Source organism: Theobroma umbraticum, unplaced genomic scaffold (assembly GCF_002168275.2).
Source record: "Theobroma umbraticum cultivar Fairchild unplaced genomic scaffold, ASM216827v3 scaffold_204.0, whole genome shotgun sequence".
Lineage (NCBI taxonomy): Eukaryota > Viridiplantae > Streptophyta > Magnoliopsida > Malvales > Malvaceae > Theobroma > Theobroma umbraticum.
This window is the reverse complement of record NW_018397267.1, coordinates 2,961,003-2,987,796: the sequence shown is the minus strand read 5'-3', so window position 1 is coordinate 2,987,796 and position 26,794 is coordinate 2,961,003. Positions and strand designations below refer to the sequence as shown.

Sequence of the window (26,794 nt, the reverse complement as noted above, 5' to 3'; positions counted from 1 at the left end):
ATAAATTTAATCGCTTTAGATATACTTTTACCTAGTTTATTTTGCAAATAATTTCCTTCTGTAAAAATGTTAACAAAGTTGCTAGCTTTATAATACTGAGATTTTTCTCCTTTGGGTTTTTGTTATGCTTGCAGGGGAAATCCCATGGGAAATTGGAAATCTCTATTCATTGGAGATATTGGCTGCACAGCATATGCGTCTAACTGGTCCCGTCCCACCTTCCATCTTCAACGTATCTTCTTTAAAAGAAATTTCTCTGCACAACAATACTCTATCTGGTAATCTACTTATGAACATTTGGCAACATTTTCCAACATATGTTGGAAGAATTTATATAAAAGAAATAATCATAAAATCAATAATAAGAGAATCATGATAATACATTCAGATTTGATTCATATTAGTATGTTTACATGCATAGGTCAAAGTAATTTTGAAGTAAACTCTGATTAGGATTTGGTTCTTGTTAGTACAATATTCAATAGTTCCTGGCACAAAGTTTGAGCAAGATGATATAATTACTATGATATTTGTTATAATATCCTTTGTTTGTTACATAGTGTAAAATAAGATAATAAAGTGTTAACTGATAATAGGATAGGACAACAATTTTTTCACTGGCAAAATTACCCATATCATGCTATTGTAGCTTGAAAGTGCAATGTTCATGTTTCTGTCTTGAAATGAATAAACTTTAGATGATGAAAGGATAAAAATTAAAAAATAGTAATAGGCATAGCATTATGAAGATTTTAATCATAGAAAAGATAAGTATGAAAGTTTAACTATGTATATAAAAGGCTTGATTTTGATAATTGCTGTCTTTTTTTGACAAATTGGATGGTAATATTTCTTGCTTCTTTTCCTAGTAAAGTTACTCATAACATTCATTTTAGTTGAACCTGAATCATATATAATGCAATAAGGCATCCTAAAATTTGTGGAATAATGTATTTTTTCATTTGACAGGTGAAATACCTTCTATGGTCTCAATTACAAATCTTGAGCTGCTTAGACTATGGGGAAATAATCTCAGTGGCAATATTCCAAATTTTATCTCCAATGCCTCAAAGCTCACAACCTTATCACTACAAGAAAACTCATTCTCTGGTCTTATCCCGAATACACTTGGCAATTTAAGATTCCTTGAACGGCTGAGCCTCGTGTCTAATAATTTGATCACTGAAACTTCAACACATGAGTGGAGCTTTCTGTCTTCTTTGTCAAATTGCAGGAATCTGAGATATTTGAACCTATCATCCAATCCATTGAATGGCATTCTTCCAGGTTCTATCTCAAATCTGTCTACATCTCTTCAGTTTTTCTATGCCTCAGGTGTCAAATTTACAGGTAGCATTCCCAGGGAAATCGGTAACTTAAGCAATATTACAACTTTAGACCTCTCCAATAATGAATTGAGTGGATCTATTCGAGCACCAATAGGAAGGCTACGAAATGTGCAGGGGTTGTATCTTGATGGTAATCAATTACAGGGGTCTATCCCTCCAAGTGTCTGCGGTTTAGGGAGATTACATACCCTATCATTAGGTGGCAACACGCTCCATGGTCCTATACCCACTGGTTTGGCAAATTTGACTTCTTTGAGGAATCTTCACTTAGACTCCAACAAATTGAATTCGATAATACCCTTAACCTTGTGGAGCCTTAATAATATCTTAGTGGTAGACTTGTCCTCAAATTATCTGAATGGTTCCCTTCCACTGGGGATTCAGAAACTGAAGGTATTGACACATTTGAATTTGTCAAGGAATCCGTTATCGGGTGAAATCTTGAGTTCAATTGGAGAACTCCAGGATCTGATTTCTCTAGATTTATCTAATAATAGATTTGATGGTTATATTCCTGAATCATTTGGTGATTTGATAAGTTTGAAATCCTTGGATTTATCCAACAACGATCTCTATGGAGTCATTCCCAAATCTTTGGAGAAACTTTCCTTTCTTGATCGTTTTAATGTGTCTTTCAATAGACTAGAAGGAGAAATCCCCATAGGAGGACCCTTTAGAAACTTCTCAGCTAAATCATTTATGAAGAACTATGGACTTTGCGGTTCGCCTGTACTACAAGTTCCACCTTGCAAAAGTAGAAAATCGAAGATGACTCCTTGGCATGTTTTCAAATATGTTCTACCAGTAGTCACTTCAATAATACTGATAGCAGCCGTCTTTATTCTCCATAAAAGATGCCTAAGAAGGAGTATAAACTTGCCAGTTAATGAAGATTTATTGCCTCTGAAAAATTGGAGAAGGATTTCCTATAGTGAACTTTTACAAGCAACTAATGGATTTGATAAATGCAACTTGCTTGGTTCAGGGGGCTTTGGGTCTGTGTATAGAGGAACACTGTCAGATGGGATGAATGTTGCAATAAAAGTGTTCAATATGCACTCAGAGGGCGGATTCAAGAGTTTTGATGTTGAATGTGAAGCAATGCGCAATATTTTTCATCGCAATCTTGTCAAGGTCATTAGTAGTTGCTCTAATGTAGACTTCAAAGCCTTAATTTTTGAGTTCATGCCTAATGGGAGCCTTGAGAAATGGTTATATTTCTCTAACTATTTTCTCAATCTCCTACAAAGAATTGACATAATGATTGATGTTGCATCAGCACTAGAATACCTCCATTTTGGCTGCTCAGTACCTGTGATCCATTGTGACTTAAAGCCAAGTAACATCCTGCTAGATAAAGACATGGTTGCACATGTTGGAGAGTTTGGCCTTGCCAAACTCTTGGGACAAGAAGATTCCATGAGACAAACTAAGACACTTGCCACTATTGGGTATATGGCACCAGGTATTTTTTTGCTTCTTATTCATATTTATGTTTTTGTATGTGCGGTTGCTTCAGCATTTTAGTTTTCTATTGAAGATTAATGATGTTGCAATACTAAAACGATTGATTTTGTTCTACATACAGAATATGGATCGAGAGGAACTGTTTCTCTAAAAGGTGATGTCTATAGTTATGGTATTTTATTGATGGAAACTTTCACAAGAAAGAAACCTACAGATGAAATTTTCTCCAGTGAAATGAGTCTGACGGATTGGGTAAAAAGGTCACTTTCTAATGGAACAATTGATGATGTTTTGGATGCCAATTTGTTAAGAGAGGAGGAACATTTCATAGATAAAGTGAACGTTTTATCATCTATCATGGGATTAGCTCTGGAATGTACAGCTAAGTTGCCTGAAGAAAGGAAAAACATGAAGGATGTTGTGGCCATACTCAAGAAAATCAAAATTAAGTTTCTAAACGATGTTGATCTGGCTTATAATGGTAATGAATATGTTTACTTTTAATTCTTTACAATTGACACATTCTTTTTTTCTTTTGTTGAAGCTATATAGTATAAGCTTATTGGTTACATTTGCATACCAGCTTATACGACTTCCATCAAATAGCTCTTTTATAAACTTGAGAACTTTCCTGCAGTTTAAGGCTCAGAGGGTACATAATTTTGGGTCCATTAACTTTTGTTTTCTTTTCAGGGAATTGAGGGAACATTAGATCCTAAATACTCTAGAGCATGAATTATAGAAAAAGCAATTTTAAAAATCAAGTTATTAAATTTATTAGGACGATCTGTCTAAAAGTTAATAAAATACAATTACCTGAAATTTCCCTATATTGGGAAAATGAAGAAGCTTATTTTTTTTAATATTTCTTTTTTCTTTTCAAAATTTCTACTATTTCCTTTTATCATTATGCAAATTTTATGCCTAACCATGTCTTCTCTTCCCCTCTGTTAGGAGAAGCAAAGATTGGTGAGAGGAACTGTATGTTTGGTGATGACTATTGAGCCATTACGACTACTGATGTGGCTGTATGTGAATACAATAGATAGTCTTCAGACAAGGTATTTACTTTATGACTTCTCAATCACAGTTTTTACAAATTACTGCAATTAAATTAAGTGATATGCTGGTATCATGTCTCAATTGTGATTTAATTAATCAAGTCATTCTAAATTGGATTTATGTAAGCTCACCAGAATCACCACAAATTTTAGCCTGTAGAATCTTAAAATCCTCACTCTATCTTGCTCTAAACATTATTGCATGTAGTAATTAGGGATCTATTTAAGTGACATGTGCATATTTGTTATAAATATTGATTGAAAATCATGGGTAGGATGCTGAGTTGACACCAATTAGTTGTGATGAAATTCAAACATTAAAATAATAATATGTGTTCTTTTCACTCAATGTTTTATGTAGCACCTTTGCCATTTGTCATTCTGCAAAGTTGCTTCGTTCTTAATTTTTTTTCTGTTATACTTAGGCCATTTTGTTTCCCCTTTGAAGTGAGCGTTCTCCCTGTAGCTCTGTTTATTGCTCTACACTGGTTTAGTTTTCTAAACCTCAAGCTATACATGGATTTGTTCTTTGCAAACTTCTTTGCAATGGACTGGCAACTCAGAATCTCCAAAAGAGAATCAATAAGCAGTGGGGTTCCTGGCAAATGTCAAAAAGGCTTCCAATAAATTGAACGTTCAGATCTGCTAGTAGTTGAAGTAAAACTTGACAGTCAACACATCACAAAGTAGCTTCAAGATCAAATCCTCTTGCCCCAACTATCCCAAGGAAACAAATTCAAACCTGTTAGCCACAAAGTTTCTGCTGTGAGAGTTAATGTGACTACAAAGTTTGAAAGTATTGATTTCTGGCAGGCTCATTAATCTTCCAGGCAGTTTGGCATGAAAGAGGCTTATTAAGCTAAAGTGGCAAAGTCCTTAATGATGGAACCAATTTACTGGTGGTTAAATGGTTAACTTCCAAGTCTGGAAAGTATTCTACTTCAGATTTTAGAAACTTATACTGGTATTTGACAGCAGCAGCCTCGGGTGGACTGGGACAGGCTTCTATGGTTTCAGTATAACATCCCAAACATGCCCTCATTGCATGGATGGATATACTAGATAGACTTCCACCATTGCAGAGGCCTTCTACATGGAGAGTCCCCATTGATAGCTGTTCGTGCTTTTCTAGTGGCCATGCTAATGAGGACATGAGATCATCTTTTCTATACTTGCCTTGCCCATATACCAAGCAGATTTCAGACAAAGTTTTGCGGTGCTCTCATGTTGACAGGCCTGCTGGTGACTGGTCTGAGGAATTCAACTGGGCCAAGGAGTTGAAAGGCAAATTTCTCTTTGTGAGTATTCTCAAGCCTGCCTAGAATGCCTAAATCAACCGTGTCTGGATTGATAGAAGCAATAAGAAGTATGGGAAGGCTTCTGCTGCTAATGATGTTTTCCAGATCCACTGTTGACTCAGCCAGGTTCAGATTACATAGCTTACCCCGGGGGATCAAAGATAGGAATGCTACCCTCTGTACTAATTGCAGAATTTTTGACACTTATTTGTAATTGTTTCATTTTTCTGTATAGTTGCTGTATGGTACAATTCTTTTCTAGCAGATTCTCTCCCTGCATTCGTGGATAAATAAAATATTTTACATTTAACCCAAAAAAAAAGGGGTATGAAAATATATTCCAAATTCCTCTCTAGTGTTGAAAGAAACTTCTATTTACCTTGTTGGCTTAGCAATCCTCAATTAGTTTTAATTAAAATTATGTAGTAGCAAAAAACCCAAATGGGTGTTTGTTGTCTCATGCTTAAGCAAATTTAAGTTACTATTACATTGCTTACAAATAAAACAAAATCCCATGTTCTTTGCACTTCCTTTAATTATTAAGAATAGAATATGCACAATCCTTTTGATAAAAACAAGAATACTAAAAATAAGCCCAAGTCAACGGAATCTCACTACTACTGCCTACTGGTAGAATCCTATCGGTTTTCAGTTAGTTAAGGAGGCCTGCCAAACTCAAAGAACAACTTAATAAAGAAACCCCACGTGGCTATTTCTTCAGCTTTCTTCCTTCTTCTATCTCTTTCTGTTTTCCTCAATTTTTTCTGGTTTTAGTTTGCTCTCTTTCATTCGATCATTTCCATCTTCAACGTATGATAACAAGGAAAGCAAAAATAGAAAAAGAAAAAACCAGAGAGTTGTCTTGTTTTATGTTTGGTGGGAAGTAGCTGTTACGGATATGATTCTTGTATTACAAGGCTAATACTTTAAAAGTGCAGTTGATGAGTTGAGTTGAGTTTCGTCGACCAATCTGCCTTGTCTTTCACTCTTACAACGTTTGTAAATCACCATCACCTACTTCTTAACGTTTCTTTGAATTCTTCCATCTTCTTTGACGTTCTTATTTTATCAACTATACAGTTATTTTTTTTTTCTCATTTTTAGTTAGTTCTTCTTTCACCACCACCTGAAACTTAGCTGACATATGGTCATATTTGTTGGCGGGTCTTTGTTAGAGAAAGATAGGAAAAGAAATAGTAGTAGAGGCAGGTGCAACCTTGCAAGAGTTTCTTGTTCTTGTCGTCTGAAAATTAATTTCCAACACAAGGAAATTCAGGTTTTCGGGTTCTCCTCAAAACAAGACCATGAAGCTTGATTGAGAGGAAGTTACGTGGTGGTGACACAATGGGGAAGCAAGGATCACCAAGAAGTCCACGTCCCATGTCGAAGAATACTAACTCGGGTTTCAGGACGAAAGATTATCATATTAGAAGTTCAGATTCTTTTGGGGCCAGTGATCCTTCTATTGGGAGGAGAATATTAGGGGGAGAAAATTACTGGAATTCCAAGGTAGTATTGCTACATGGTTTGAAAGCTGATTCCGGTAAGTTTACTCCTTGCAAGGGTGTTTATGTTGGGAAAAGGCATACATGGTTTCGCAGGAATGTGAAGTCAATCGCTTTTATGGTCGTGTTGATGGCTTTCCTGTTCTTGCTTGATTCTCTGGTGGTGTCAAATGTTGGTTCAATAAACCTTCAGATTAGAACAAACTCCACCAGCCGTGAGGTATGATTGTTATCTACAATTAATTTGAATTCAGAGAAACAAGTGTTTTCCATTGATTAGTTCTTGTGAGTATCACCAGGTTTAGAATTAGCTCCTCAAGCAACAATGTTATGGTCTCAATGAACCTATGAGTTCGTACTGTCTAGGATCTGGAATGGACAGTAATCCACTTCCATTTCAGATGGCAAATTTCTCTATGGTCCCAGCTAGAAAGGCTTCCAACTTTCGTATCTATTGTTTTGTTCGATTGTATTTTCTGTAGTAGGTGGCTTGTCTGCACTTTGAAACATTGAAAGTTAAAATGCACAACAAGTTGATATCAATTATTAAATTGTTTCAAAATTACGGGATGAATGCTGAATTGACACCAACTAGTTGGTATGCCCTTCACTTGCATGTATTCTAAGGAGGATAGTGTTGCCTTTTTGCATGAAGAAAGACCAACGGTGCAGATGTATGGCAGGCTTCTAAATTTGGCTTCTACTGCTCTTGCAGAGGTATGCTTCTTAACTTGTACATTAAGCATATTAAATTTTATAGAGCACTGGCTCTTGCTTTTGCTATTTGCCTTGTGTTTTTCCCCAAAGAAAACAAATAGAAAAACCATCAATTAAACAGAATCTAGAAGAGTTATTTTTCCCTAAAATTTGATCTCTTCCTTGAGTGTTCAGAAGGTGCTTAAGCAAGATAATGTGAATTTTTGGGAGGAACCATATCCGCAAGCATCCAAATGGAAACCTTGTGCAGACAGAAAAACTCCAACAAGTCCAGGTAAATACCTTGCTTTGGACTTTTATCTATTTGATTTGTACAGCAATATCTAGTGTTCGGCCAACAATGAAAATGTCTCTGAGGCTGAAGAATAACAAGTTATTATGATTAAGTCCTTTGACTTTCGTTGTTGAGACAGGGAAGCCTGAAAAAAGCAACGGCTATATATTGGTCAGTGCAAATGGTGGTCTGAATCAACAACGAGTAGCTGTAAGTGTGTGATTTGCCTTTTGATCTCCTTCTTTTCATTGTTCATTAGGGAAGTTCAAAGTTGTATTCAATGACTAAATTCACCAGTGAGTTCTTGAAAGGTAGAGTTATCTGTCATTAAGTGGCATCCCCAGCAAATTGCACACAGCTTTTCAGACCAGATTGCTCTGATGATTCCATAAACAATTCTTTATATGACAAAAGCATTCTGCTCACTCTTTCATTTAGCAAGACAAGCACCTATCAACATGTTTACAATCTCTATTTGATCTTCCTGCACTCCTGCATTCATTCTTCCTGTTATTTGCATTGTAACATTGTTGTTATTGTCTTCAGATTTGCAATGCAGTTGCCGTGGCATCTTTACTTAATGCAACCCTGGTTCTTCCTAAATTTCTTTACAGCAATGTATGGAAGGATCCCAGGTGTGAAATCTAGTCTCACACAGTCAAAGATATCTTCTAGTTTCTGTTAATTTTTATTGTTCAGCACACTTTGTTTGGCATTCCTGTTTCAGACTGTTTTTATTAATCTCCTTTGATGAAATTGGCAAATCTTTATTCTCAAGTTGATGCCTTCAAATTTTTCCCATTGTTTTTATTTCCATATGTTTATGCAATAGATAATCAACAACATACTTAATAGTGATATTCAATGGAAGTGCAGCCAGTTTGGTGACATCTATCAAGAGGACTATTTCATGCGCATCTTGCAGGATGACATTGATATTGTAAAGGAACTTCCTCCCCATTTGAAGTCCTTAGATATTGAAGTCATTGGTAGCCTAGTACGTTGTCTTCTAAGTTTCTATATTTGCATTGAAAGCCTGCCTTCAGTTATCAGGAAAATCTTAAACCTCTAACCTTGTTTTTCTATTTTGTTGCCTCAAAACAGATTACTGATGCAGATATTGAGAAGGAAGCAAAGCCCAATGATTACATCAGAAGTGTACTTCCCCTCCTTGTGCAGAACAGAGTTGTTCACTTCCTTGGATTTGGCAATCGACTTGGCTTTGATCCATTGCCTCCTGACCTCCAGGTCCGTGATCATATTCCTTGCACGTTTAATTATTTCAGGATAGATAGTCGTGCGATAGGACTTCTATCTCAAGGGGTATCTTCCAATCATGGAACCGTCAGAATCTTCCTAGATACTACCCTCCCCTTCTCCACAGGCTTATTTCTTGAGTGTGTATTCCTGGCAGAAAGGGTGTAGCACCTCCCATTCCCATCTATGTTTCAAATGACAAGGTAGTGAAGAAACCAAGAGCAAGACTCAATAAGAATTGTTAACCCCTCAATTTACAAACATTGCTATCAAAATTTATATGTTTCTTACCTCAACATGAACTATTCTTTAGGACTCAACCAGGAGAAAACAAGCAATTGGGGTAGTGAATTTTTAGGAGCCACTAAATCATCATTGTATATATCATTCTCCACAGATGAGCAGGCAATATTAGAATGGAGCACATACATTTGATTATGTTAGCTTCTGAAGCCCTTAATAATCTTGTTCTTTGAGTTATACTTAGGTGATATACTTTGGTCCATTGCAGAGACTGAGGTGTAAATGTAACTTCCATGCATTAAAGTTTGTGCCAAAAATTCAAGAAGTCGGTTCACTGTTAATCAAAAGGATAAGGAAATACTATGCTGCAAAGCGTCAGCTGGATAAACAACTGCTTGGAGATTTCATACCCCGTATTTCCTCCAAAAAGCATAATGCTGCAAGAGGCCCATTCAAATATCTTGCCTTACACTTGAGATTTGAAGAGGATATGGTGGCATACTCCCTTTGTGATTTTGGAGGCGGAGAATATGAGCAAAAGGAGCTTCAAGCCTACAGAGGGGTCCATTTTCCTCTGCTCATCGAACGCTTAAAGAACTCGAAGTATGGGCGTACCTGTCTTCTGGCATTGTGATTTTACCTGATATTGTTTTCATGCACATATTCGACTTAGCCGATCTGTTCTTTCTACAATTGATGCTTGTAGGCCTGTTTCCCCAGTGGAGTTGAGGAAGTTGGGGAGATGCCCATTGACACCTGAAGAAGCAGCACTTGTTCTTGCTGCTCTTGGTTTTAAGCGTGAAACTTATATTTATCTTGCAGGTTCTCATATATATGGGGGAAGTTCCAGGATGCACCCCTTTACCAGTTTGTACCCTAATTTGGTCACCAAGGAAACATTGCTTACGACCAATGAACTTGCTCCCTTCAGAAATTTCTCTTCTCAGGTATGTTAGGATTAAACAATTTTTTAATAATTGTAACATTTTTTTCTCTTACAATTCTACCATGTCTTAAACAACTTTTGGAGAAAATTTTTTTGCCTTGGATGCAGCTGGCAGCGTTAGACTTTATTGCGTGCGCAACTTCAGATGTCTTTGCCATGACAGACTCTGGAAGCCAACTATCATCCCTGGTATCTGGTTTCCGAACATACTATGGTGATGGACATGCTCCAACCTTGCGGCCTAACAAGAAGAGGTTAGCCGCAATTTTGTCGGAGAATAGCACAATAGGATGGAATATTTTTGAAGACAGAGTAAGAAAGATGATCGAGGAAGGTCAAAGAGTGCGGGTGAGGGGTTCTGGTCGAAGTATTTATCGACAGCCAAGGTGCCCAGAATGCATGTGCAGATCTCAGTAGGATGGCTGCGTTTGACTTTGCATGAGTCATGCCATCTTGTGCTGATATACTCAGGTGTATACACTTATTATTCTTTTTTGTCTTCTTCATCCTGAATCTCCTCCTCCACTAAAGGTCAAAAGGGTGGGTTGTTCTTTCCATTTTTTATGTACAATAATATTTCATCGCTAATAAAACTACCTTACTGAGGATGACCATTTCTCACAATTTCCTTCAATGTTTATATATATATTTTTCCATTAGGAACACGTTGTTATAAAGAAACTGGTAAACACACCTTGGTTTCTTAGACACGGATTCTGGTTGATTTAGAGATAACTGTCATTCCTCAAAGTGCATTGCTACATCTGAATTTGCAGAGTTCTTGCAAATTCACTTTTGCAAAAACTGTTCAAAAGCAGCAAGCTCTGTTTGAAATTACACCCAAAAAGATTTGCTTAATTTAATAACTAATTGGATTAAACCAGAATAATCCAAAGTCAAAATATACATAGGACCGATGATGGGAGATCCTTTCTCAGAAATGTAGAACACATGAAACCCCGTTTAGTCCTTCACCAAAGGCTGTGATCATCATCACGTATGTCTTTCTGGAAGCAGTGCTCTTTCCTTGCATCTCTTTGATGATGACGATTTATGATGGTGGGAAGAAACGATTGAGGTTGAAAGGGAGTGTGTAAAACTCTTCATTCCGGTTATCTCCTTTAAATGTACGGAATTTAACCCACCATGGCATTCCCCTATCTCTGGCACTGTCTTTATAGTCGAGTGTATTGTCTAGGAATACAGCGATAATTAATGCAACAGTTGGGGATGAAAAGAAGATGGTGTTAAGGAAATCGTTGAACTGCACGCCAAAGAAGAAGAAGTCAAGGCTATGTTTATCAGAAGAGGAGGTAAATAAGAAGTGCCACAGGGACATTTAACTCACCCATTCACCCCTGGTATGAGCAGGACCATGAAGAGCCTTGGCGGTGTATTCTCTAAAGTACTCAGGAACAGACAAACCTAAGAACAGGGCAACACCAGTGATAAAGAGGTTCCTCATGGAGTTCATGTTTGTAAATTGCAAGAAGGACAGCCCCACCGAAGCTGAAAGCAAATAAATAGAACAATAGTTAGGACTTAGAAGCAAAACAACATAGCTAATAATAGATTCCGCAAAAGGAGTTTGACTTGTACAAAAATGATATTGTGATACTCACCAACGAGACCAAACAAAACACAATACACGGCAGCAAATATGGTGAAAGGTATCGATGCAAATAAAGCTCCAAATTTTCCTGCAAAGATGAAAGAAATCAACTCTTAAGTCAATGCCAGAAACCATGACAGACAGAGATTCTAGAGAATCGCCTATTTAGTAAGTTGTCACTCACCTAGTATCGAGAAGAATATCATAAAGCCAGCAGAGATTTGAATGACTCTGCGGCTTCCAACGCGAGTACTTCCAAGAAGGCCCACATTTTCTCTGTTGTTTTTCCTGGAATTAGTATATTTGCAAAAAGAGAGAATTTTTCAGAGCAAAAGCAAAGATGCTTACACAGAGACTGTTGAACCGGTCAGCGTTCCAAATAATCCGTCCAGAAGGATCCCAATGCCTTGCCAACCAATGCCACGGCTAAGAACATGCGCTGGAGGTGGTGTGGCACTGGCTAGGCGTGAGGCAGCCTTGTAAGCTCCGGTTGACTGCCAAAGGAAATATTATTAGCTTTGAGTTACTAATTAAATACATCTATTTAATTTATTTTCTAGTTTTCAGGAGCAGTACCTCAATCAATGAGACTAAAACCGCAGCCATCATTCCAAAAGCATGGCCAGCATCAAAAGTAGGAGCACCCCACTGTAGAGGATAAGGTATCTTTATCCTGATCGAAAAAATTTCAGTCAGGTAGGTAATACACTAAGAATTCAATTGGATTCAATTTTCTATACTCTCTCTCTCTCTCATAAATTTAAATTGTTTTATGTTGTCTCAGCATGGATAATTCAACTGGTAGGAAACAGCTTTAGTACTAACCATGGAGCAGAAGAAATGAGGTTGGCCTTGTCAGTTCTGCAATTTAATTGGGTTAATTCCGGACGATGTTTGTATGCACCACTTGCTGTCAAGAGATGAGCATATGCCCATATTACTGTGATTGATATGAGGAGAGCAAACCGCTCCAGTATTGGCAGTTGTTTTGTCAGGAAATTCTTCAGGTACTGTTTTTGACAGAACAGAATAGACAAAAGAATCAACTATATGGCATATGTTTTGTATTACATGAATGTGACTTGCAACTTAGAATCTGACTATGGAAATCCAAATGCATTTTGAAACAGATGAAGACACTTTGCGAGTGTAGTCTTTCATCGTTAAAACCGATTAGATACAATATGCAAGCCACTTGTTCTAGCAACCACCTTTTGCCTTTCCCTTTGACATAACTGCTTTTAGTGCAAAAATGTTAGTCTGTACGCTATATTCCTAGAATAAATAGCTGTACCTGAGAAAACGCTATAAATAGAATAAGCATTGGGATGCCAATTTCCACGCAGCGACCAACCTGATAGAGAGTTCATAAAACTACAGGAGTGAAAAAGACAAGAGGAAATTCTCACTTAAGAAATCAAATTAGCGTCGTAGGTTCTATATTATACCACAGGGAAGCCTCTGTCAAACAAGCCAAAGCCCACTAGTGCAATAACTGGAACCATTCCAAGGGGGCTGAAGAACCTGAAGAGGAAAAAGGTACATTCAGTAAATAGTTCTCAAATTGTGTTTCCTGAAATTTGACACTGAGAATTTATTTAAGATCAAAGTTGCACCTGGAGCAAATGGCCCACATCTGACTGTATCCCAAAATAATTTGTATGCTTGATGCTACTATTAGTGCACCTTGGACAGCTCTCATGGTGTTTAGAAATCTCTGCATATACATAAGACCAACTAATATTGAGTTACCACGTCTTATTCTGTAGTCTGAAATACTAGGTGCCACCCAGTCCAACTAATAAAGTCTCCTGAAGCTTGTATAAAATATGTCTCCAATTAAAGTTTTGTTTGGTTTAGGAGACATGAGAGAAGCATGGTGCACCATGTTGATAATTTCATGTGCTTATTAGATTTATCAATAAAGCCAAACGGTATAGGCAAAGGCAGGATCACAATTACTCTGATGTGACTCATTTGAAGACTTGGGTGCATGCTAGCATTACAAAATCCATACGAGATCTGATTAGTTAATAAAAATTAAATCCAACTGGGCTAGTGGGTCACACAGATATTGACATTAGTCCTCGAGGACTCTCATTTTCCACAACAAGATTGAACTTAATGAGAAAAAAGCAACTGTTACAAAGTAGGAAGATAGGGCAAACCGGCCATAGAATTGTACTCACCACGTGGTTGTCCTCGATACTCGTCAAGGAAGTATCGTGAATTATTGATATAATGGGAACCATGAAGGCATAAGACCCCCCAATCACGGTAGGTAGTCGAGTCCCAAACAGTGTCTGTAGAAGTGTATTGATCCCTTCAACAAATAGCAGTGTCTGCACCACTCTTACTTTATCATCCTAAACCATCAAAATGAAAAATTCATGTTAAATAACAAACAATAAAAGTTGAAAATTATCATTTTTGTTTTGTTTGGTTCATGGATGAATCAAATAAGTTGGCTAGTGAATATCCCAAGCTCCTGATGAAAGGAAAAGTAAAGAGAAGAGAATCAATGAAGACTATTATCATTACAAGTCAAAGTGACATACATCAGTTCCTCCCATTAAAGGAACAAGAAAAGAAGGGATCATCACAGCAGTTCCTAAGGCCAAAATGTAATGCTGAAACCCCAAAGCTATAGCCTCCCCTGCTTCCACAAGCAAAAGAGAGCGTTACAAACGCAGAAGAAACCAAAAAAACGCACGCTGAAAAAGATTTAAAAATGGACACACCCCAGGAAGGATTTGAGTCAATGCAGTACTCTAGGCCTTGAAGTTGGTCCATTGGTGGGTGGCTTATTTCTTCAGGTTTCGGAGCTGCCATAGCTTAAACACCTGCTTTTTACCCTCTAAACTCAACTGGGTCTTCACCAAATGAATCAAAGAATCGATAGGTAAAGCTCAAACCAGAGCAAAAAAACAGGTGAATATCCACTCAAAACCTTTTAGCTTTAGTGTGTAATGAATCAACAAGGAGAAGAAAAGCAGAAGAAACTGAAAGAGCGAGATAAAAGAATCAATTAATGCTATAGAAAAAAAAAAAAGAAGAGAGAGAGAGAGAAGCAAAAGAGAGACTGAGAAAAACGGGTTGTATAGAGACTAGAATCGAAGTGAGAAAGCAATGAAAAATTAGGCACTTTGCCGCCCACTATAGAAGCTTTCTTCCCCTCAGCCTGCACTGCCCTTTACTCACACTGTAGAGTCAGTTTTTTCTCTCTCTCTTTCCTTTTTTTTTTTCCCTGCTTTTGATTTATATACTAAAAAGTTCCGTTAACTTTTTCTGTTATCCCCAAATTACCCCTTAAGCAACCTGCCAAACCCGATGTTACCGTTGGTCCCTTTGCTCATAAATAATAAATATTACAACTCAACTTTCTTTAATGCATGTCCCGGATTTTGTTTACCTCAGCCAGGGTAATAACAGCAAATTGCATGCAAGAAACTGGAATTTAATTCTGTTTTGGTCATAAAGTGAGAATGGTTTTCCCCTTTTGCAGTTGTTTGTAATTTTTATTATAGTTTTTTTATTGCCTTGAAAGGAGAGAAAAAGGAAAGGTGGGGGCATTTTTTTTCAGTCAAAAAAGAGTTTAAGTGGATGATGATCTTATAAAAGTAACGCATTAGCTTTGGAATGCCCTCTGAACCGTTGGTTTGCTACTTGCTATACATCAATTGGGCTATAGTGATCTTTAGAGAGAGATAAGCTGTTCACCTTTTTAGTTCTCTTTTCATCTTTTCTGAGGATGTTAAATTAGGGTTTAAATAAAGAAGGATCTGACTAGGCCCCAACGTGGGGGGGGGGGAGGGGGAACAGTGTACGATTCTCCAACGTCTCTAATTTGATGCCAAGACAAGCAGCATAGATCTTTGAGCCCAAACCACCCCTCCCTCTCTATATATTTGCTCATTTTTTCACTTTTACCTGCAATTTTGGCAGCAAATTTCATGCTGTTTATGCCTCTCTCTCTCTCTCTCTCTCTCTCCCTCTCTCTGTGTCTGCCACACCTAACTGACCAACCAATCAACTTTCAAATAAATAAATAGTACTACAATTTTATCATATGGCTTTAAGAAGGAAAAGAAAACAAAAAAGAATGCAGGGAGTGGAAATAAAGCAAAGCACTTCCCATTCGTTCTTTTTTTTTTGGTTTCTACTGTGGGATATAGCCGGTACTGTCATAGGTGGTAGCATTACAGTATTAAACATGTCCAGACTGAAAACCTTTATGATTGCATACGTTTCTTTTTGGTCTTAGGCAATGAGAGGAAGAGGAAAATATTAGTGCAGAGACATTCTGTTATTTGAATGTTAGATTATACTTTCAACCACGAGTGAGATGAAGGAATCAAATTGTAGAAGAAAAGGATGGGAGCAGTAATTCGAAAAGAGACATGGCTCTGCAATCTGTATATTTATATATTTCTTCAGGTGAGTCGTCAATCTCTCGCTGGACACCAGGCTTTATGTAAATGTACGGGAATTCAGTGTCGAACATGTCAACTTGGGTCCACTTTACCTGAAAAAGAGTGCGAAAGGGATCGGCTACAGCCTGCATGCTTTTAACTATTTTCGTTGGCTACAGCTGGGAAGCCTGTTTCAGGGCATAAACGTTGAGATGGCCGAGTTGGTCTAAGGCGCCAGATTAAGGTTCTGGTCCGAAAGGGCGTGGGTTCAAATCCCACTCTCAACATCACTGATATGTTTTTATCTTGCCTGATGATACCCCAAGCTCCAAAGTCTGAAAGGAAAAAGCGTTGTTGGTTAGGCAGAGCCCCCAGAAGCTTTAAAGCTTTAATGCTCAAAAGATATCCGAGATTCAAGACAAAAAGAGGTCGAATGACGGGGGAAACCAATCTATGTGTCATATTACACCAAAAGGACATACTAGAGGGAGCATATCAGATTCATACAAAGACCAGTCGGCGTCTACTAATTGACTAGTTTAAGTTCCACACAGAGACAAACATACAAAACGCACCGCACCACCTAATAGCATGGCGTGAGAGAAATAACAGATGGAAGCATATCTCACTAGAGGAAAAAAGGTACATAAACTGGTATCAAAGGCCACGACATATCGTACGAGGATAATAGGGATTCAGATCATGCAATCATCGAAATTCATGTCTTTCACGGCATAGGACAAAGAGCTGGTCAGAATCAAGGATAATTTTGTCGACAGGAAGGCAAAAAGCTTTTTGATTCTTGTAGATGACCGGAGTAGCACCCAAGAGTAAATTGAAACGAACTGCCTCCCATTATGAGTGAAAAACATCATCCAAGAGACTAGAGAGAGCCATGTGAGTACAAAAGCAAGACTGTGCTTGATGAAGAAGACAATGTGGGTTATTATACCCCCATTTGAATTATAGCATTCCTTTCGGTTACGACTAGCAAAGTGACTATAAAGTGTTGATTTTGACTTTGTGAAAGGGAATCCGATCTGTTAAATGCTTTAAATACTGCAAAAAGATGGCTCCGATCTTTCCTGTTAGCAAATAAGAATGCATGCTGTTTCGGCATTTTAACTTTATCATGAAGATGGGTCAAGGTTGCTGCGTGAAAGCTGGCGAGCAAAGGTTTAAATTAAACCTTCTCAATACAGCTGGACAAGTCTTAAAAGGTTAGTCGTGAGATGAACAAGGGATCCGTTCGTAACAGCTGTTTTCCCAAAATATTGTCCTGAGTTCTGCCATCAATCAAAGGATATTTCTCTTTCACAAGACAAACTTTTACAGGATTTCCCTCGGAGTGTTCACTGTCAGACTGAAAATCCAGCAAAAAAAAATTCAGCTCTTGACATGAGAGAGAGAGAGAGAGAAAGGACAGGCTGATCAAAGCAAGCATTATATTACTAAAGCTTCAATATGAGAGTTACAATTAGGTAAGTGATCTACAAGGTACAATGTAATTGTATAAATTTTACTGTTGGCATGAGACAGGTAGAAAAACACGGAAGAATGTTGTTTAGCCTCAAAAAAGTTTTTGGGAATACTCTTCCAATAACTAAAAAGGATCAGCTCAAGATCTTCTGTCCAACCTCCTTTCACTGGATCTCTTCTCTTCTGTCTCTCGCCGTTTTTGCTGCCTGCCATTTACCAACAAAATGAATTAATAAGCAATAAGTACTAGCTCTAAGTTGCTTCCTTTAATAACTAAAACCATGTAGCCGTGAAGATGAAACTCTAGTCCAGTTGGAAAATGCATGAAATCAAGGAGGGAAGATGATAACAATTTTCCATCAAGTTGTGGGACTTACGCAAAAGCTGTGTACCCAGTTCCAGCATTAGCAGCTGATAACAGAACTGTATGTGCTCCTACAGTAGATAGAGAATCCTGCGCCCCAACAGGAAGAGGATTTCTTCTATCACTATCCACCTGGAATTTAAATTAAACAATGAGATAGTGACTATATCAGATATCTTTTTTGTGAGAGAGCTGCATAGACAGGTTAGAACCTTATCCCATTTTGATTTCTTGTTCTGTCTACCCTCCCGCACAATGTTATCAACTGCAGTTGGAGCAGAAGGCAAGCCACCAGCAGCCACAGCTGAAACACCTCAATATCACTCAATATAAGAACACCATCACAAGATCTTGTACTAAAAACACTGATATGAGAAGATATTAGCCACAAAAAAAATAAAATCCACCTGCCATAGGCAGGCCAACTTTTGGGGCAGTAAGAACTGCTCCGGGTTGACTACTGCCAGATACAAATTCGACCTTTTGATTCTTCTTGCTTTCTTGTTCCTTCCTCTCCCTTTCCCGTTTCATATCAGCCTCTGCATTAAACAAACAGGTATACAGAAAAAAAAAATTTTAAAATGAATGAGAAAGCCTAATGGGATCAACAGCAAAAGCATTGATGAAAACAATTAAAAGAAAGTAAAATTCAACAGTTAATACTTTGAATATATTCAATGTCATTAAAACATGGTCAGTGTTTTCAATAGATAAGGGAGAGAATTATAGAAGGAAATGTTATAACCTATTTCATCATAGTAGTCGCTTTTGTCATATCCATGAGGATCAAATACATCTTTACTGAAGCAAGATCCTATCTGATCAATATCTTGATACCTCACAGCATGCAGCAAAAAGTCAGGGTTCCGATAATCCTTCCTATTACGAACTTCTGCATTGAAGCTTTTTCCAGCTCGCTTCAAAAGGAGAAATTTATCTATCTTCCTCTGCAGTAACATGACAGAAAGACCTGAAGGTCATGATAATATAGAACTGAAAACAAAAGGAACATCGTTTAGATCATTTAAATTGTGTCAACAAGAGATACGCTCATTCAGCTTAAAAGAACAAAAGGTGAACAACAACCACTACATGTCTAAGGATTCAATATCATGAGCTACCTATCTTTCAGTCAGAAGCAAAGAGTGGGGATAACTGACATTGAAATTAACTAAAAACCAAATGAAGTTCAAAGCAAACCAGGCTATAAATTAGACAAACCTAACTCAGCCCCATGAAAACCAGAATTAAAAAGAGCTGCATCTACAACTTACACCGTCTTGAGTATCAGCAAAATCTTCATATAGCAAAAACAAATGCCTTAGCTACACTTACCCCATTTCATGTCTCATAAATAGCACACAGTTCCAACACAACATTTTCAGTCCATCTCAACATTATAGCATCCACGTGGTTAACACAGGACTATGCAGGGTTCAGGTCAGGCTGTTTATATAAGGTCCAAAGAATTAGAATTACTGACCGCTAGCGAATGAAAAACACTTACTTGTAACTCCTCAGAGCACTTGGCTTTCGGTGGCGGTGGAAGAAACTTATCCAACGGATCAACATTCTCTACAGCAACAGGTTCCTCAACTTCTACACATTCTGACTCGGTCACAGCATTGTTCATGGTCTCAGGTTGTGATGGTTCTACATTGGATAATTGCGGAGTCACCTGAACAGCTGCTGGTGGCGTTTTTCCTTGAAACTCACCTGCAAACAAATACTAAATTAGAAAGCTAGCTATTTCGTGAGTAACATTTTAAGTTAAATTAATCAAATTAAGAAAAAAAGAGAGAAATAAATAAGTACCATTAGAAATTTGATGCTCTATACTACTTCCTAATTCCCCTTCCTGCACTTGAACAAGAAAATCAATCTAAACCACACGTCATTAAAAAATCAAAGAATTCACAAAACAGACCCTGCCTTTGGAGCGGCGGAGAGGGGTTACCTCGGGCTCCGGTGACATGGCAGCTTCATCATGGCCGTAATCAACAATGGTCAGCCTTCCTCTATCACTTCTCTTCGAAGAAACCACTCGCAGCTGTTGCTGCGGCGAAGAAACAGACGGCTGAGGCGGTTGTTGCGAAGGAGTGGAGGTTTGGTAAGGAAACGGCGGCGTATCATCATTGGTTCTCGCATCTTCTTCCATGTTTGATCCTTTGTACTCGTTTTCTTGTTCTGGTTGTTGCTCTTCTTCTATACCTTGTTGATGCTGTTGATAGTCGTCTTCTTCGGCGTCTTCCATTTCTTCATCATCTTCGTCGTTGTACATGGATAGCAAGGCAATTCCTTCGGATTCTTTCTTCCTCGACGCCATGGAGTCTAGGGTTCCTGATTTTGGCGGATTTAGAACTGAATCGGATGTTGGTGAAACTAATATTGAATTAGGGCTTTGGATTTGAAGAGTTGGGGCTTTAGTTTTCCGGAATCGGCTGATATCGCCGCAATGCCAATAATGTGCGGAGCGGGGTGGTGGACGGGGCAATGTGGGGCTGATTTTCGAAATGCGAGTGAAATCGGGATTCGACGCTCTGGGCTGAAATCTGGATCTCAAAGTGGGCTAGAGTCCAAACAAACAAATCAACCGCATAGTTTTTTAGAAAACCATGGGCTCTTCAAGAAGAGTGAGGCTTCGGCTTTGTTTGAATCCGATGGCCCACCTTTCTTGGACAATGTGAAATGTATCGAGCTAGCAGCCCAACCCAAACGGCTCCTTTTACCTTTATTGAGTGGAAAAAGACTGAAGCTGAATGATTGGATGACAAAACTTCCCCTTGCATTGGACCTCCATAACTGTACATATATGGCTGTCATACTTACACTTTGCTATGTCTCTAAGTAGGTACTGCCAACTTAGACCATATGCTTTATAATTAGCTTTAACAAGCTTACCAACCTTTACAGTTAAAGCGAGTCGATCCCAAACCCAAATTCAGAAACAACCAAGAGTTTCAGTGCAGTATTTCCACACATCTCTTTTCCTCTAAACGTCCATGGCTATTTCCTTTTGCTATTCTCAAGAAAAAGAAACACATGGAACAAGCAAACAAACAAAAGAAAGTCTCATTGAAGCTTCCTTTGTCTTTTCCTTTTGCATCTCATGTCATGTACTTCCAATGAACTTTCAGCTAGAAAAAAAAAAAGATGAGAAAATTACAACTCTCAGATCTTTCACACCCAGAGGACTCCATGGACTGTTAAAAACTTTTCATGTGAGGATCGATTACGTTAAGAGAAAGACTCTAAACAAAATTAGACAGTGACATTTCGATGTATTGTTCTTTATCAAGGTAGCTTTGCCCCTACAGCAGTCATACATGAATATCTGTTTGTTTTTGTTTTAGCACTTTTGGCAGGTCTTTAGACCATTCTATGCCACGATGACCTATACATCGCATACAAACTTTTCCAAGTACTGAATAAAGCTTGTTTCGTTCTCCTTGTTTGAATGTTTTCATCTGTAAACCTTTTGTAAGCTCTACTGCATAGTCTGGTAGACATGAAGGGAATTCCACAGAATAAACTATGAACGTGTTCATCCCACTAAACCAGATGTTGACATTGGATTTGCCACTGCCAGGGGACAGGAATAGCCCACAAATTTGACTCAAAAACATCTCCTTTCCTAATCTATCATCCTGTCTTCAGAGCAACATGCCGACTGTAGATTTGAAGCCACAAAAACTACATCATTGATTGATATACAAACACAAGGCCAAAAACTGTTCTTCCACGCTTGAAAGCATCCCCTCAGAGGCGGCTCGTACGCGTGGCTGCTGATATTGACATTGATAATGATTCATGAGATTGTGGCACCATTTATCACATTTTACTTTTCCAAAATGAAAGGGATAATCATGACAGAAGAGAAAAAGAAAAAAGCGATAAAGAAAAGTCATAAAATAAGTATTTCAAATATTGAAATAAAGGAATAAAGAAGAGAAATTAAAAGCATGGAGATGATGCAGGGTCCCCATGAGAAGAGACAAGCAATGAGTGGGATTCTCTGCCCTCTTTTAGATTACCCTACCTCCTTTTGTGTATATATATATTTTTCTCTCTTTTTCATTTTTCCTTTCCTTTTGGGCCCATTTTTCTTTTTTTTTTTCAATTTTTAAAGCCTTAAATTCTTGTCTTTTATATACACCGCAAAAGCAAAAATCAAAAAAATCCAAATCGAGAGACACCAAGGCATGGTCCTTTCCAAAAATTAACTTCATTTCATTTCTCATGTATTTTCACAGCGCGTGCTTGTAACCTCGGAAGAGTATTGGGGCGTGGCTGTTACTTTTTTACCCATGAAATCAGTTGAAATCAACTGCTGGATGTATGTCTTTCAGTAAACCGATAACTTGCTGCATAGTGGGCCTTTTCCCAGGCAACTCCGCCGTACACAAGTATCCTACTCGGAGACTCTCCACCATCTCAGTCTCTGATTCACCACCGAGTCTCAACCTCGAGTCAAGCGCGTCGACCCCGACTCCTTCCTTCACTAGCCTCCTCACCCACGTCACGTTCTCCTCCGTCCCCTGCTTCCCCGTCAAAAGCTCCAGCAACACAACACCAAAACTATAAACATCCATTTCCGCGTTTTTTTCGTCTTTTTTATCATCCCTTTCCATTTTAGACCCGATATTCCTAATCCCGAAATCCGATATCCGAGGTTCGAGGTTGTCGGACAGCAGGACATTGGAAGCGACGAGGTGGCCATGGCTGGAACCTACGTGGTGGAGGTAGGCGAGCCCACGAGCAACTCCGACTGCGATGCGGTGGCGCGTGAGCCAGTTGGTTTTCTCCGGCGAAGAAGTCTGGGACCCTGCTCCGTGGTGATATTCCCACGTGTCGGTGCTCCAATCCTCCACGTTGGATGGCCCCGTTGGAAGCTCGTGTAACCAACGGTGCAGATCCCCATTTGCCATAAATTCATATAATACCAGCTTCTCCTTACCTTAAAGAACGGTTAAAAAAACCGAAAAAATATAAACATCAAAGATTTTGTTGTCAAAGGATGCCGTACTAGATATTTAAAAGAAAAAAAACAATTGATAGTTAATGCCGTAGCAGAAAACGCTATGCATGGGATCCCAAAGAACCGCCAAAATTCACGAATGTCAATATATGTAATGATGGCATGCGCTAGATTTACGTGACAATAGAGGCCACGCAGTCTATGGAGTACGACAGCCGACTGATGTTTTCAAATTTTCAAACAAACCCGTGAGGCTATTTAATGCCATAACCTTTGTTGAGTCAAATACCAGAGATGTAATAATAACAATTTTGGTACAGTTACCTGCAATGCAATAACCGGAGAGAGGCAGCAGGTTAGGGTGTTTCAGCCTGGAAAGGTCTTCAAGCATGGCCATAGCGTTATCACGATCAATATCTCTGGCATGTTCAAGGACTTTGATTGCCACGTGGAGGTCACCTGGGAGGATAGCTCTGTAAAGGGGTCCACATCTGCCTTCGGCGAGTACGGACTCCTTGCCGAAGTGTGACGTGGCAGCAATCAGGTCCTTGAAGGTCAAGTTCATCAATGGTTTGGAGGACATGATCACTGGTGCAGAAGTTGGTTCTTTGATGTCTGCTACCCACGATGAGCCTGATTCTGTCTCGAAAGAGAATGGCCCTGATTTTTCCATCTTGAAATTTGGTTGAACCGGTGTGGAGATTGCCCATTTGTTTCTCCTCGCGAGTTTTTTTCTTCTATATGTACAGAAGAAGCAAAACACGAGTGAAGCAAGAAGAAACCCTGAACCACATGACAAACCAATGACCAGAGCTTTGGTCTTTGAGTTGGCTTTATGTTTTTTTCTGTGTGTTTTGAGGGGTAAATGTTTGCGAAAGACTTTGTGATTTGGGGTCAAGGAGTGAGTTCTAGAGTGATTGCTTGGTGTTCTTTTTGAAGTATTGAAAACGAAATTTCCACCGTGAATAAAAGCAGATTTGCCAAATCTATGGAACTTGTCAAAGCCAACTGAACCGGTGAAGTGGTTGAGCGAAATGTTTAAGAACTTTAGGCTATTGACTGGAGGGAAATCAGAAGGGAAAGTACCATTCAGGGAGTTGTTTGACACATCTAAGTACTTCAATGAATGAAGAGCTGAAATGGGCTTTATGCTGCCGGAAATCTTGCAACTTGAAACATCAAGGTGCTCGAGCTTGGTAAGATTGGTGAACCCAGAGGGAACAGTACCAAGATCATTGTGCGAAAGATCGAGAAATTGAAGCTTGGAAAAACCAGAGAGTTTAACCGAGTTGGTGAACCTGTTAGCTGAAAGGTTTAGCACCCGCATCGATGAAGACGAACCATTTCCCGAGGTGGGTTCAAACCCAATAGTCCCTCCAAACTTATTTTTGGACAGATTGACCTCAACCAGCGTATGAACAGACCAAAGCCAACCTGGAACGGAACCTTGAAGGGAATTGTTGGAGAGATCAATCGTGTGCAACTGCGACATGTTCCTGAGAAATTTCCATGAAACGTTACCAGTCAAATTCCTTGAAGAAAGCTTCAATACCTTTATTGGAGGATATGAGCAGTTCACGTCCTGGGATTTCAACCAAGAGATATTGAATCCAGAGACAGATTTAAAAACTTTAGAAACCAGTCCGTAGTCGGTACTGTTGCACGTAGATTGTACCGCTACCACCAGGGAAAAGAGAAGCAACAATCTGCCAAAAACTTCCATTTCTTCACTTCAAGCATCGACGTCTTTTGCACTTCTTTGCAATTCCATGCTCAGAGAGAGAGGAGAAGAAAGGAGGGGGGGCACAGTGAAGGCCGACATGCGAAAAAATTGTATTATGCTTGACTTTATCTTTATGGGTGCGAGGCGAGGGAGAGAAAGAGGAGTGGTTACTAGGTCTTCTTTTTATCTCCGAGGGACTGCAAAGTTCATAGATTGGTGAAGTAGGATTGTGGAAGTTAACGGCGTTGGGGTTTAAAGGCGAACAGTTAACGGTGTTAAATGTGTTAAAGTGCTTATGGGGTTGACTGCATAATTTATCAACACGGACTTCTGACTCAGATAGTCATAAATATCACCATTGGCTAATGCGGTGATTGCTGAAAATGGGAATCCTTACATGGTCCAACACCCTTTGGTTTGCTTGCGTTTGCTTCTTTGCATTCTTGGTGATGGAGTTTGTTGCTTTAATCTTTACTGCGGTGCTCGTTTCTTTGCATAGTTCGGACTGTTTAACCATACACAACCAAGCTTTGCTTCACCCCGAGTGACAAAAATAAGCTCATTGTTTTATCAATGGGCCCCGTTATTGATCAATGGCAGTACGAAGCTTTCTCAAAAACAGAACGACATCATGGTGGGCATGCAAATGATGCACCCCCCATATGCATTTCTTTTGGGGGTCAAAGTTTGGTGTTCTTTCTGATAAGTTGGAGACTGGAGATTAATGCAATGACTGACTGGGTCTTTGCAGATGGTGAGGTCTAGCTGTCTCAGAAAAGAAACTTCCTTATCAAAGTGGGAAACATTGTCATTGGGTGCTCTGGATCAAGCTCCACATTTGGGTCGAAATTCAATTTCAATCGTCAATTTTGGACATATATTCGAAATAATCACTAGTTCTATCTGCTCTTTGACCCTCCACCATAACACAATTGCAGTGCATTTCACATAGTATGTGTCTACTTCCTGTCTCTGTCTCTTTATCTACAACTGGAACCCAAGCAAAAAATCTATCTCCACTTGGATTTTGCTTTGTTATCTCACATTGGAAAATGTCCTTCTTCTTCAAAATCAAAGCCGGCACCTCATATCTCAGAGAATCCTTACTTGAAATGCACTCTCTTTCCAAGCTCATTTGTATAGTCAAATCAAATATATTTGAAGAAAGATAATCGAAAAAGTTGCAAGCATTTGTTAATACTCAGGTTGCAGCTTTTTACTAATAATCGTGCTGCATGCTTATTGGGTTAACAAGTTAAATATCCATTCAAAGATTAGTATATAGTTTTAAGAAGTTGAACAAAAAATAATAATGTGAAAATGATCAAAGAGAATATTTGCTTCAAATCATCACTTTCTAGGTATGAAGAAGTTTTTTGCTCTGAAAAAAGGTGCTCCCCCTTAACGAGCCCCAACCACAACAATTCCCCTCCTACTCTCTCATCTAGAAGTCGTGGGCAAACAAATCATTAATGAATTAATTTGCTTTAATTATCACGTGACATGAGTGATTGCAGCGGCTCCACTACAATTATTCTGTAACTTTTTGACAATAAAGCAAACGTACTTTATCAATGAAATGAGAGTAGCATAAACCTGGATACATATATTCACACCATCATGCTCAAAGACCCTGCCCCAAAAATTTAACAATAGTTCCATCATATCATCCAAATTCTGCTCATAGTCAATGTTCTCCTTTAACGTTTCGTTTAGTAAAATTTTTTCATAATTATGCGTTACATGTTTGTTTTTATATTATTAACTAAAAACCCTAATTTTTAAACTTTTAATTTTAAATTTCAAAATTTTAAACTTTAAATATTGATATGAAGAAGTTTAAAAATACATGACGTAAAATTATAAAAAAAAAAGCAGCAAGTAAAGATAAAATATACATATTCACCCAAAGAAAAGAGTCAATTATTTGCATTGAAATTCAAAGCATTTTCTCTAATTAAACAGAACCCACCATAATATTTGGCTTAATTTCTGCACTGATGGAGTACAATTAATAAGCAATATAAAGTGGGTTTGGAAGCAGGCAGCCAAAACTTGCCCCATGGTTTCCGTCTGCAGACCTCACCCCTGTCCCCTCACATGATTTTG

The 26,794-nt window shown here is 38.5% G+C and overlaps 5 protein-coding genes and 1 non-coding gene across 10 annotated transcripts in view; 3 read left to right on the top strand and 3 right to left on the bottom strand.

Annotated features, from left to right (window-relative positions):
• Positions 1-5,436, top strand: part of LOC110424363 (uncharacterized) — a 6,672-nt gene extending 1,236 nt beyond the window's left edge. Inside the window, exons 3-7 of one of the 3 annotated variants that reach the window (XR_002445897.1) lie at positions 135-278; positions 970-2,814; positions 2,938-3,297; positions 3,771-3,877; positions 4,326-5,436. Coding sequence is in view for 1 of the 3 variants with exons in the window: in XM_021438919.1 (XP_021294594.1) it covers positions 135-278; positions 970-2,814; positions 2,938-3,297; positions 3,771-3,820 (2,399 nt within the window). In the remaining 2 variants the exon portion in view is untranslated. Of the gene's footprint in view, positions 1-134; positions 279-969; positions 2,815-2,937; positions 3,298-3,770 lie in introns of all 3 variants that reach the window. The other 2 variants (XR_002445896.1, XM_021438919.1) reach the window with 2 other exon arrangements.
• A 516-nt stretch (positions 5,437-5,952) lies between these two features.
• On the top strand, positions 5,953-10,807 carry LOC110423799 (O-fucosyltransferase family protein). 3 transcript variants are annotated; one of them, XM_021438168.2, is made up of 10 exons: positions 5,953-6,900; positions 7,308-7,397; positions 7,575-7,671; positions 7,811-7,881; positions 8,218-8,306; positions 8,548-8,668; positions 8,776-8,919; positions 9,440-9,774; positions 9,878-10,118; positions 10,226-10,807. In XM_021438168.2, exons 1-10 carry the CDS (start codon positions 6,520-6,522, stop codon positions 10,532-10,534), a joined length of 1,878 nt encoding a protein of 625 aa, XP_021293843.1. In that variant the 5' UTR covers positions 5,953-6,519; the 3' UTR covers positions 10,535-10,807. The 3 variants fall into 3 exon arrangements, with proteins under 3 accessions (XP_021293843.1, XP_021293842.1, XP_021293844.1); XM_021438167.2 differs by having other exon boundaries at positions 5,955-6,900; positions 7,572-7,671; XM_021438169.2 differs by having other exon boundaries at positions 6,774-6,900; positions 7,276-7,397; positions 7,572-7,671.
• Positions 10,808-10,951: 144 nt separating this feature from the next.
• LOC110423801 (Xanthine/uracil permease family protein) lies at positions 10,952-14,950 on the bottom strand. Its single transcript, XM_021438170.1, has 13 exons — positions 14,471-14,950; positions 14,288-14,385; positions 13,919-14,095; positions 13,346-13,446; positions 13,178-13,253; positions 13,024-13,083; positions 12,555-12,739; positions 12,306-12,402; positions 12,078-12,223; positions 11,914-12,005; positions 11,740-11,817; positions 11,466-11,626; positions 10,952-11,381 (listed from the first exon to the last, which is right to left on the bottom strand). Exons 1-13 carry the CDS (start codon positions 14,559-14,561, stop codon positions 11,169-11,171), a joined length of 1,575 nt encoding a protein of 524 aa, XP_021293845.1. The 5' UTR covers positions 14,562-14,950; the 3' UTR covers positions 10,952-11,168.
• A 1,397-nt stretch (positions 14,951-16,347) lies between these two features.
• TRNAL-AAG (transfer RNA leucine (anticodon AAG)) lies at positions 16,348-16,428 on the top strand. The gene has a single exon. It is a non-coding gene; the product is annotated as a tRNA-Leu (tRNA).
• A 1,141-nt stretch (positions 16,429-17,569) lies between these two features.
• LOC110424162 (transcriptional regulator family protein) lies at positions 17,570-20,502 on the bottom strand. Its single transcript, XM_021438679.2, has 8 exons — positions 19,942-20,502; positions 19,800-19,842; positions 19,492-19,700; positions 18,730-18,931; positions 18,392-18,523; positions 18,197-18,288; positions 17,998-18,116; positions 17,570-17,826 (listed from the first exon to the last, which is right to left on the bottom strand). The coding sequence occupies exons 1-8, from the start codon at positions 20,308-20,310 to the stop codon at positions 17,760-17,762; spliced, it is 1,233 nt and encodes a 410-aa protein (XP_021294354.1). The 5' UTR covers positions 20,311-20,502; the 3' UTR covers positions 17,570-17,759.
• A 1,290-nt stretch (positions 20,503-21,792) lies between these two features.
• On the bottom strand, positions 21,793-25,558 carry MEE62 (Leucine-rich repeat protein kinase family protein). The gene is made up of 2 exons (XM_021439242.2): positions 23,287-25,558; positions 21,793-22,941 (listed from the first exon to the last, which is right to left on the bottom strand). Exons 1-2 carry the CDS (start codon positions 24,683-24,685, stop codon positions 22,298-22,300), a joined length of 2,043 nt encoding a protein of 680 aa, XP_021294917.1. The 5' UTR covers positions 24,686-25,558; the 3' UTR covers positions 21,793-22,297.
• Between the last annotated feature and the right edge of the window lie 1,236 nt (positions 25,559-26,794).

Bases quoted from the DNA above. Each gene is read 5' to 3' on its own strand.
- LOC110423799 (XM_021438167.2), top strand. From the start codon at position 6,520: ATGGGGAAGCAAGGATCACCAAGAAGTCCACGTCCCATGTCGAAGAAT. The intron at 8,307-8,547 runs GTGTGAAATCTA...ATGGAAGTGCAG, and splicing joins AATGTATGGAAGGATCCCAG to CCAGTTTGGTGACATCTATC. The intron at 8,669-8,775 runs GTACGTTGTCTT...GCCTCAAAACAG, and splicing joins TTGAAGTCATTGGTAGCCTA to ATTACTGATGCAGATATTGA.
- LOC110423801 (XM_021438170.1), bottom strand. From the start codon at position 14,561: ATGGCAGCTCCGAAACCTGAAGAAATAAGCCACCCACCAATGGACCAA. The intron at 13,084-13,177 runs GTATAATATAGA...ACTCTCTATCAG, and splicing joins TTGACAGAGGCTTCCCTGTG to GTTGGTCGCTGCGTGGAAAT. The intron at 12,403-12,554 runs GTTAGTACTAAA...TTTTTCGATCAG, and splicing joins CTCATTTCTTCTGCTCCATG to GATAAAGATACCTTATCCTC.
- LOC110424162 (XM_021438679.2), bottom strand. From the start codon at position 20,310: ATGGCGTCGAGGAAGAAAGAATCCGAAGGAATTGCCTTGCTATCCATG. The intron at 18,117-18,196 runs GTTCTAACCTGT...TTTAAATTCCAG, and splicing joins AGAAATCAAAATGGGATAAG to GTGGATAGTGATAGAAGAAA. The intron at 17,827-17,997 runs GTAAGTCCCACA...GGTAAATGGCAG, and splicing joins ACTGGGTACACAGCTTTTGC to GCAGCAAAAACGGCGAGAGA.
- MEE62 (XM_021439242.2), bottom strand. From the start codon at position 24,685: ATGGAAGTTTTTGGCAGATTGTTGCTTCTCTTTTCCCTGGTGGTAGCG. The intron at 22,942-23,286 runs GTAACTGTACCA...CCGTTCTTTAAG, and splicing joins CTCCGGTTATTGCATTGCAG to GTAAGGAGAAGCTGGTATTA.